Consider the following 10757-nt stretch of genomic DNA (forward strand, 5'->3'; position numbering starts at 1 on the left):
ACCAACTGAGCCATCCAAGGGCCCCGGCAATATCTTCTTTAAAAAAAAAAAAATGTTTTTTTAAGATGTTACTTATTTGTTGGAGAGAGAGACAAGAGAGGAGCAGGAGATGCAGGACTCGATCCCAGGACTCTGGGATCATGACCTGAGCTGAAGGCAGACGCTTAACTGACTGAGCCACCCAGGCGCCCCCCGCCCCGGAGTATCTTTAAAAGCCAAACATACATTCTGTGGCCCCACAAGTCCACCGTTAGGTACCCAACAGCAGTGCGCGCCAAAAGGCATGTACAAGAATGCCCGTAGCGCTGCTCATGATGGTCCCAAACAGGAAACTACTCAAATGCCCACAGACAGCAGCACAGATAAATAAATGGCGGTATATACACATGATAGAAACCTGCATATGACAGCGAAAATGAATGATCTACAATATATCCAATAATATCAAACTCACACAAACATAATCTTGAACAAAAGAAGTCAGACATAAAAGAGTATACGCTGTATACTTCCATTTATTTCGAAGTTCAAAATCTTGCAAAACTGACCTTTAATAGTAGGAGCTGAGACTTTAGCCTTGGGGTGTCATAACCAGAAGGAAACCTGAGGGGACCTCTGAGGGCTGGTACCATCGCTTCCCACCCTGGCTGTCAGTTACATGGCTGTGTTTGGGTCGCACAAATTCGTTATTTATGATTTGTGCACTTTTCTGCAAAAAGGTTGAAAAGAGCAAAACTAAACTAAAAGGGCTGCTCGTCAAGCAGTCCCTCTTCTTTGTGTTCTCTCTTCCTCTCTCACTGAGAATGGTCTCAAACTTTGCCACTAGTCTCCACTGTCCCCTCTCCTGGTCACTCACCTCCAGTCCATTTCCAAGCACTACTATCCCTCCTCCTCGCTGTCTCTCAAACCCATCTGCTTCTCTCCATCCTCACTGCCTCCTCCTTACCCTGGACCCAACAGCTCTCTTGCTCAGGCTCCTTCAGTAGTCTCCAGGCTGTCCCCCCAGGTTCTGTTCTTGTCAGCTCTGATTCATCCCCACACAGCAACCAGAGAGACCCTTCTAGAACCAACACCCAGTCATGTCTCTCCCCTGATTAAAATCTTCCAGTGGTTCCCTGTCGCCACTAGATAAAGCCCATTCTTTTGCTCTGGGGTTCTAAGATCTCTGTGCTCTGGGTCTCCAGCTTTCCCTTTAGCCAATCCTTCCCCTACACTGTGCCCCAGGCAGTCCCATGAGGCTTTGCAAAGACTTTTTCCAGAACTCCCTTCTTCCCCTTATCCTTGCTTTTTCTGGCTGAATCTCACACAACCTTCAGGTCTCAGTCCAGATATCTTCCTGCCTCCATGTCACCGTGTCACAGCAGAGCGTGCCACACCTCTCCCAGTATGTGTCACATGATAGCAAAACTGGCTGCTTTTGTGTCCACTCCTCCTGTTGACCTTGGACTTCATGGAGAGGGTATTGTGTCTGTCTTGTTCATCACTCTGTCCCCAGCACCAAGAACAGTAGAGGGTCAGGAGGGATTTATTGGGTAGATGAAGGACTCCAGGAGACATCCAGACAGCCAAGGGCTGGAGGTCTGGGGTATATGTCCAAGGAGGTTGGTGAGATGGTGAAGGCGAGCTCCCCCTTGAATGACAAGAGTCCGAGAATTTAGAATCAGAGTTTGAAGGGAACTTAGAGACCATCTAATAATCCACTTTTTAAAAAGATTTATTTATTTATTGCAGAAAGAGAGAGTGCAGGGTCGGGGGGAAGGACAGAAGGACAGGAAGAGAGGAAGCGGACTCCCCTCTGAGTGAGGAGCTGGACATGGGGTTCAATCTCACAACCCCAGGATCATGACCTGAGCCGAAATCAAGAGTTGGGCCCTCAACCAACTGAACCACCTAGGTGCCCCGTAATCATCGACTTTCTGATTTACAAATGACAAACTTAAGAGAAAGACCCACTGGCTGGACAAGGATGGGTGCAGGGGAGGGAGATGGCAGCTGCAGAGTAAGGCAAGGTGGTGATGAGAAATTAATATTTAGGGGCACCTGGGTGGCTCAGTCGTTAAGCGTCTGCCTTTGGCTCAGTTTAGGATCCCAGGTTCCTGGGATCAGGTCCCACAGGGAGCTCGCTTCTCCCTCTGCCTCTCTGACTCTCGTGAATAAATAAATAAAATATTTAAAAACAAAAAAGGAAAAGTGAATATGTAGTGCGGACAGGGCTCCTAAAATCAGTGAAGACCATATTCTTTCTGAGTATGATGGTGGGGCTTTTGCACGAAACTCCCTTCCCGGGTCTCCCTGGTGGAGCTGGACTCTGGCCTCCTAATACCGACCACTAGATGGCGTCCGCTCCCCAGGCAAAGGAGAGAGCAAGGGCTGGACCGCTTCTCCCTCTGCCTCCAGCCTTCCTCCTGAGTTCCTCCCCTGGGATCCAGCGCCTCCTGAGCCCAGCTGCTGTGGCCATGCCCAGAGAGCACGATACCTGGGTTCCAAGAAGCAGCTTGCTTCAACAGTCTACCGTTTCTCGTGCCCAGGGAGAGGGTGGGCGATGGACCACAGCTCCCCTGTCCCACCAGCCTCACAGAGGCTCCCAACAGACCACCCCGCAGCATCCCAGCACCAGCGGCGGGACTCTGGCCCGGCTGACACCTGCTCATCATGCTGGCCCAGAGCAGATGCACTGGGCAGCACTGATCCCACTACATCCTCCCACTGCCTTGCCAACTCCGAGCCTACAGGGTCCTGGGCGAAGGCAGGTGGCCCCAGTCCCAGTGACCTGACAGGGCCCCTCTGAGGTCACACATGGTCCTATCTGGGAAGCTGCTGCTACTTCTACCCTGGAGGGAGGTAGCCTGACACCAGGGCCGGCTCCACGCCTTCCCTTTCTGTCATTCTGCAAGCACACTCAGACAAGATGATTCAGTCCCTCTCCAGGAGTAGAGAATCTCAGTTATTCATTCAACAAACATCTATTGAGGACTGAGGTTGTGTGTGTCAGGACCTGCTCTAGGTATCTGGGAGGTGATAGTGAACAGCAAGATACAGTCCCTAGAGTCTTGAAGCGTAAAGTGCAACAGAGAACCAGATGCTAATCTCACCGTACCCAACCTTGTTGAATTGCTCACTGAAGTCTTCACTGTGCGGTCTTGTCCATTTCTTTCAGACTCTCCGAGCCGAATGTAGCACAGAAACTAGCCTAATGTAATTCACATTTGCAGGATTCCAGGATTCCGGACTCCCAGTCCAGTGCTCACTCACTGAACTTGGGAGCTGCAGGTTGGGGTGGGGGAGGAGAGAAAGGAGCGAAGCTTCTTCAAGGACCTCATAAAGAAGGCAGACTAACTCCCTGCCATCTGCCAATCACCCGGCCCTCCTTGTCTCCGTAGTGAATGAATGAATGAAGGCATGAGAAGGGGGGTTGCCATAGGCTGTCTCTTTTCTGGGGGGAGCTGGGTGCTCCAGAGCAGGCCCTGACCTCTTCCCCCGCTCCCATCCTGGGAGGGGAGCCGGCCGGGCCAGTGCCCTCGCTGCCCCCAACGCCTCGGGCTTTCTAGGCGCCCTCTTGGCAACAGAACAGAGGGCATCCTGAGCGGGTGGCAACTCGCCCCGCCACGGGCTCAGAGCGGCGGGCGATAGGCGCTAGGGGGACGCGGAGATAGACAGACAGATAGCGCTCCCCTCGCCCGGCTCCCGCCCCCACCTTTCCCACGCTACGGCCTCCCCGGAGCAGCTCAGACCTGGCGGGCCCTCCAGCCCCTCGGCCCGAGGACCGGGGCCCTCTGCCTCCGCCAGCTGCAGCTCCCAAAGCCCTGGGAGCCCCTGGCAGCCTGCCCACGGAGTCTAAGTTTGGACAGGGGCGAAGAGCCCCCTGCACACTTATCTGCCAGGCGGGGGAGTCTGCGAGGGAAACCCGTACCCCCGGGCCCGTCGAGACGATGGGAGGCTGCCGAGTCCAGAAATAACCACAAGGTGGCGCGCTGGCACTGCGTGTCCTTGGTGGCCTTAGCCCAGCCGTGCCCCTCAAGGGGACAGGGAAGAATTGACAGGGCTGCCCCGTGTGAAGGTCGTACGCGGCCGGGAACTGAGATTTGGAGGACCTTCCCCTCCCCCCCAAAGAAGGCGGAGAGCAGAATAGGGGGTGGAATAGAGAAATATTGTAGGCTTGGGAACAACTTGGATGACTTTGCAGGCCAGATAGGACCTAAGAGGCGCCCGCCGGCAGGAAGGGGAGCCTCTTCAGGGCCCTCTCCGAGGGACAGGACTCAGTGGGCATCATGGGTTAGAGCTACTGGAGACTGGGAAGGCGCTAAGAGTTTTGTATACATTTGCATACAACTATGCATGCACACGCAGAAACCCCCTCCCACAGCCCTCCACTCACACAGCTTATACTCTCCCCCATGCCCACTCCTGCATGCACACACACACACACACACACACTCCTACACCTTTGTGCATGTCTGTATACTGTGGACCACGTGAAACCCTTACACCACACGCACCAAGTCCACCCGTCCCATATACCTGATCTCTAAAAATGCCCGCATTTCCTTAGTGTTGTCCCCAGTGCCCAGAATAGGCCCCCCAGACTTACCAAGACACACAGAAAGCCAGCCTGTGTCCCACCCAGCCTCATGGGGACTCAGGTCCCCTGCTCCCTCCAGCAAGCTCAGGCAGTCTCTGAAACAGCATCGCCCAACAGGTTACGCCCCTCCACCCTCTGGATAAACCCCTAAATCCACACCCACTTGCTCCCCCACTCCAGCCGCACCCCCCCCAACCTCTCCAACAGGACCCTCACGGCCCCATTATGACATTCACGGTCCTGTGGCACTTTGTCCTGATGGGCCCCTTTCTCTGGAAAGGCATTCAAGGTTACATTTTATGACTGCATCGCTGTAAATAAATCAATATCCTATAGTCAAACATTTTCTTCAACCTAAAGTGTCTGTTCCTTCTCTTCTGATTGTAAAAGAAATTTAAAGTATTTTCATGAGCCCTGGGTCTTTCTCATTCTGGGCACATCTGTCCGCCTGTTATTTGCATAGTGTCACACACACACCACCTTGGACCACCTCCCTCTACAAACGCCCAATGGGCAAATTCCCCTGCTTCTCCATCGCACCTAAGCCCACCTCCCAGCCGCAGCCAGGGAGACAGACAGACTGGCAAATCCCGGGGGCGCCCGGCAGAGACACCCGCCCCCTACGCCTTCCTGCAGAGACGCTGGAGGGGTTATCTGAACTGGGGGTGGGAGCCACGGGAGGAGTAACAAGGGGTGTGTGTGTGTGTGTGTGTGTGTGTGTGTGTGTGTGTGTTTTGGGTAACAACAAAGAATGGGGGAGAGAGAAGAGAAAGAGAGAGAGAACGAAAGAGCGCAAGAGCATGTTTTGCCTCGAAGGCAAGACTTGCAGCCAATCAGAGCGCAGGAGCCTCCCTCCGCGACTCCACTATTGAGTCTATAACCGGCTGGCCGGGCGGAGCTGGCAGCATTTGACTGTGGCTTGGGACGCGACGGGAGGCGCGCAGCGACCGCCGGAAGGCCGGCGATGGTCTAGGCGCCCCTCGGCCTCCCCTCCCCCGAGAACCTGCGGGTCCTCCCCTCGCCCCCCCGGACGCACACCCCCGCCTCGTCTCCTGTGCCTCCTCCGCGCTCCTGCCCGCTCCGGCTCGGCGGCCCAGGCCGGCCCCCGGACCCGCGGCGCCCGCCAGGATGAGTGGCTCCTTCGATCGCAAGCTCAGCAGCATCCTGACCGACATCTCCAGCTCGCTGAGCTGCCATGCGGGCTCCAAGGACTCGCCCACCCTGCCCGAGTCTTCTGTCACCGATTTGGGCTACTACAGCGCTCCCCAGCACGACTACTACTCGGGCCAGCCCTACGGCCAGACCGTGAACCCCTACACCTACCACCACCAGTTCAATCTCAACGGGCTTGCGGGCACGGGCGCTTACTCGCCAAAGTCGGAATATACCTATGGAGCCTCCTACCGGCAATACGGGGCGTACCGGGAGCAGCCGCTGCCCGCCCAGGATCCAGGTGAGAGCCTGGAGGGTTCCCCTAGGGAGAGAAAGACGGGGAATTGAACCCCAGATCTAGGGACGCGTTGAGGGGATTAAAAAAAAATAAAAATGCTGTCTAAAGTTAGGCAGGGTGGGTTAAATGACCCCAGAGGGGTCAGACAACCTTTCAGTCGCAAGGCTGTGCGCCGGGGTCTCGGGGTCTCGGTGAGGATGGGGCCAACTAGAGGAGGGAAGAGAAGAGGGGTGTCAGGGGACTTCTGAATCGAGTTGCTTTCGCCGGCACATCAACTCTTCCAACGGGTGGCAAGGCTTGGGGTTAGGTTAGGCAACGGGCTGGAAACTCCAGGAACCCTCTGGAAATGGGCCGGGGATAGGAGGTGAATGGTAAGGGCAACTTGGAGAAAGGCACACACACACACACACACACACGCGCACACACACACACACACGGAAGCAGAGACTGAGAAGTGAAAAAGTGAAAAAAAGAGAAGGGGTGGAGAAGGAGCGAAAGAGAAATGTGGAGAGACAAAGTGAGAGAAAGGAACCCAAGAAAGGCCAAGAAAGAAAGAGAAGGAAGGAGAAAGGAAGGAAGGAAGAGGGAGTTTGTATTGTGCTTGCAACTTTTCTGAGAATCTAAAACGATTCCAAGATTTAATAAAAAAAAAAAAAAGTTTAGGAAAGAAAAAGGAAGGAAGGGAGAGAGGAGGGAAAGAGCGAGAGAGGTGACGGAGGGCAAGGTGGGGCGGGAAGGGGGCGGCCGGCAGGAGGGTGGCGAGGAGACGAGAGGCTGAGAGGCGAGCCGGGCAGGCGTCGGACCGAAGCCTCGGCTGTCCTCGCCCGGGTGGCCGGCGCCGGGGACGGCGCTCTGGGGCCCGGGCGCGGAGCTGCGGGCTGGGGGCGCGCGTCGTGGGCGGCCGCCGGGTCCGGGTCTCCGCCTTCAACCCCCGGTCCGGCTCGGTCGCCGCAACACCCTGCCGGGGCGCGGACGGCGGAGCGCGCAGGCGGGCGGCCCGCCGCGAGTCGCTGGGCGGGAGCCTGGGACTGCCCGCGGGGGCGCGAAGGGCGCAGGGGGCGCAGGCCCAGGCTGAGCCGCCCCCCACCCCGTGCGTTGCCCGCAGTATCCGTGAAGGAGGAGCCGGAAGCCGAGGTGCGCATGGTGAACGGGAAGCCCAAGAAGGTCCGAAAGCCGCGCACGATCTACTCCAGCTACCAGCTGGCCGCCCTGCAGCGCCGCTTCCAGAAGGCCCAGTATCTGGCGCTGCCCGAGCGCGCCGAGCTGGCCGCGCAGCTGGGCCTCACGCAGACACAGGTCAGTGAGGGGCCGGCGACGGCCGCTGGGGCTTGGTGGGGCCGCGCGGGACCCGGGGGCTCCCCAGGCGCCGACAAACTGGCTGGCCTTTGAGATCGCCGGCAGGCCCTTGAAACCCTCGCTCTTAGAGCGAAGGCCACCCCTCCCCCATGCCGAGCCACAACTGCTGTCGGAAGTTTCTGCATTAAAACGTGTACAGGCGTGCATTATTTGTGAACCTGTGCAACTGTGTCTGTCTGCCACAAGGAGAGGTATCCTCCCCTTACTCCAGACGCCCTGGCTCCCACGCTTCTCCGCAGGGCTTGTCCCTCACTTAACAGGAGTTCACCTCCCGTCTGGGCCCCCCCTCCCGGCCAGCAGGCCAGGCGTGTGTGGGTAGCAGCGTACATACACGTGTGTATGCGTGTACATTTGCACACATGCCAATGGGCCAGTGTACATGTGGGAAGGGTCGCAACAGGAGTGTGACCTTTCAAGGGTCATTGTGTTTATAGATGGAGGGACACGTGTACATGGCTGTATCCACAGCTGTGCACACTGGCGAGCATGTGTACAGAAATGTTCCCTTCTACCCAAACACCACATTAGTGCTTGACCCAAATGCTTCACCCCTTCCTCTGCACCAAGCCAGGGAGGGAGATACCCCACCAAAGGGGGATGAGAACTCAAAGGTGAGCTCCACCCCTCCCCCCAGCTTGTTCCTAGAGCCCCCCCAGCAGGCTGGCCCTGCTCAGGGGGGAGTGGCTGTTGGATGCCTGGATCCCTACAGGTGTTGACAGGCGGACCTGGGTGGCTGCGTGGGGCCCTGTCCGCTGGGAATCTGGGTCACCCCGTGAGGAGCTGATTCATTGTTTGTATCAGTCATGGGGTGGGGAACAGCAGGGGGAGGGGGAGATACCCCAAGGGAAAAGTGGGGAATCATGGCTCACCTGCTCCTGAGTCCCCAGGTCACCCCCGTGAGCCAGTCCCAGGGTGCCCATGGGTGCTCACGTTCACAGGGCATTTACCTGGGTGCCTCTGTGCCTGTGTGTGTCTTTATAAGCTGGTGTGTGAGTGCGATGCTGTGAATGGGTGCATTCCTGCACATGGAGATGCTTACGTGGGTGTGTGTTTGTCTCTGTAGGTCTGTGCATCTCTGCCCATGGGTTTCTTATGTGAACAAATGCCACGAACTGCCCGTTCCCCACCCCACTGGCTGCCTTTTGTTGAGTGCTAGCCACACAGGCGGTCCTAAGTTCTTTATCCATCCGAATTTATTTGAGCCTCGTGATGACCCTATGAAGTAGGGGCTGTCAGCATCCCCATTTTGCAGATGGGAGAAGTTAAGTAGCTTGCCCAAGGTCACGCACTAGAGCGGACTTTGGACCCAGGGAGTGGAATGTTCCTCTCCACGTTCTAGCCCAGATAGAATAAAGATGCTGGCCCTGGGTTGAAACCCTTGGGTTTTGCCTGGACCTTGTGTGTAAAATGGGGTGGGCTGAACTTGGGCTTGCTCTCTCTAGGCTGGGTCCTCTTGGGGTTTTCGCTGAGCATCCTGAAAGGCTAACTTGCTCCCCCTTTTCTGCATGCCCTCCCACGCAGGTGAAGATTTGGTTCCAGAACCGCCGCTCCAAATTTAAGAAGCTCTACAAGAACGGGGAGGTGCCCCTGGAGCACAGCCCCAACAACAGTGATTCCATGGCCTGCAACTCACCGCCGTCCCCCGCCCTCTGGGACACCTCCTCCCACTCCACTCCGGCCCCTGCCCGAAGCCAGCTGCCCCCACCGCTCCCATACAGTGCCTCCCCAAGCTATCTGGACGACCCCACCAACTCCTGGTACCATGCACAAAACCTGAGTGGACCCCACTTACAGCAGCAGCCGCCTCAGCCGGCCGCCCTGCATCACGCCTCCCCCGGGCCCCCGCCCAACCCTGGGGCTGTGTACTGAGCACCCACCTGGCCTGAACCTCCCATGAAGGACCCCGGACCAGGCAGAAGGCACCTCTGTCCTAGCCGACACTCAGGAATCATCGAGGAGCACTGGGGAAAAGGCACCCCTTGCCCCCTTTCCTTGCCCCTTCCTCCAGGGACCTGAGAGCTTCCAGATGAAATTTGCATGGACCACGGATGTCCCCTGAACCTCCCTCCCCCTGCCTAGGCACTGGGGTCCCCCTCCAGATATTGGGGCACTCCACTCCAGCTGGGACAGCCGTTCCCCTTCTGCTCCAGGAGCCTGGATTGGCTTTCAATGGCCCATCGCCTTCCAGCTTCTAAAACTTAGTGCTCGTTCCGCAGACTGGAGACCTTGGGGACCAGGGAGACCATGGAGCGTTTGCAGCTCAGGCCCGGGCCGGGGCACCAGGCACCAAGGATCCCAGGACCTGCTAGGCCTGGTCCCTCCTAAGCCACCTGCGGCTCCCCACTTCCCGAGCATCCCCTCTGTCAAAAAGACATTGGACATCGTGACCAGACTCAGGGTGGGGATGTCAGGAAGCTCCCAGCCTGCACTTCTAGCCCTCATTTCAGATTTGAGGGTTAAACCAAAGAAATCTCCCCAAGTGAGGGAATCGTTTAATATCTGTGGCTTTAGAGGGAAGAACTCAAGGAACCATCTCTGTCCTCTCTCCTCCTCTGGTCGGAGAGGAGCGGTGGGTCTCAGGGGTCTTTCCTAAGGACCCATTTCTTCCGTGTACAGGACTTTGCACAACTTTGGTTTTAAAAGCTGTTGAAAACTAGGAAAACAAAGGGCATTGTTACCAGATAGGACCAGTCTCCCCTGCATGGGCACCTCAGCTCTGCCCCACTCCCACCCACCTCTTCCTCTCTCTCCTGCAGTAAGTTGGCAGTTTGGGCGCCAAACCCCAAATCTCCAAGGAAGCATGCCAGGCAAGACAAACCCCAAACCATCCCCTTTCCGGTGACTTTGGAAACAGATTGCTCCCGCAGATGGAGAATGGCGGGTGAGGTGCACGGGGAGAGAGGGGAGGGCGACAGCTCCGTGCCTTTAGGGGTGACGGGGTGGCCGTCTGAAGGGCTGGTAGCGTCGCCCCTCCTGGGCCCGGACGTCCTGCCAGAGCTAACCTTCCTCCACCCTGATGTAGTCAAACATCGAAGAAAAGGGGAGGTGATAGACTAGCTATATATATAGTAATTTTTTTTTTTAAGAGCAACAGAGAGAAACAGCCTCCTCCCTACTGTGGTTTCCTATTTATGTGGCCTTTTCCTCCTGGACATACCTGCCTATGCGTTGTGAGCAGAGAGAAACAGGGATGTGGGCTCCGGCCGGATCTGGGTTTGGTGGGAGGTGCGGGAGCAAGGAGAGACGAGGTAGATCTCAGAGTCCCACCCGAGCCGGGCAGGAACGAAGCCAACTCCCACTCCCTCCCAGCCTTCTCATTTCTGCTTTCTTACTGGATCCATCTTTATATATAACGTTAATAAAAAAGAAGAA

General features: G+C 56.7%; 1 protein-coding gene across 1 annotated transcript; it reads left to right on the plus strand.

Annotated features, from left to right (window-relative positions):
- Positions 1-5501: 5501 nt before the first annotated feature.
- Positions 5502-10757, plus strand: DLX3 (distal-less homeobox 3). Its single transcript, XM_032322779.1, has 3 exons — positions 5502-6032; positions 7135-7325; positions 8907-10757. The coding sequence occupies exons 1-3, from the start codon at positions 5708-5710 to the stop codon at positions 9252-9254; spliced, it is 864 nt and encodes a 287-aa protein (XP_032178670.1). The 5' UTR covers positions 5502-5707; the 3' UTR covers positions 9255-10757.

The sequence above is a fragment of the Mustela erminea genome, chromosome 18, assembly GCF_009829155.1.
Source record: "Mustela erminea isolate mMusErm1 chromosome 18, mMusErm1.Pri, whole genome shotgun sequence".
In the NCBI taxonomy this organism is placed as follows: domain Eukaryota; kingdom Metazoa; phylum Chordata; class Mammalia; order Carnivora; family Mustelidae; genus Mustela; species Mustela erminea.

What these genes read in the sequence shown, in the direction of transcription:
- DLX3 (XM_032322779.1), top strand. Translation starts at nt 5,708, where the DNA reads ATGAGTGGCTCCTTCGATCGCAAGCTCAGCAGCATCCTGACCGACATC. An exon ending in GCTGCCCGCCCAGGATCCAG is followed by an intron (nt 6,033 to 7,134) that starts GTGAGAGCCTGG and finishes CGTTGCCCGCAG; the next exon opens with TATCCGTGAAGGAGGAGCCG. An exon ending in TGGGCCTCACGCAGACACAG is followed by an intron (nt 7,326 to 8,906) that starts GTCAGTGAGGGG and finishes CCTCCCACGCAG; the next exon opens with GTGAAGATTTGGTTCCAGAA.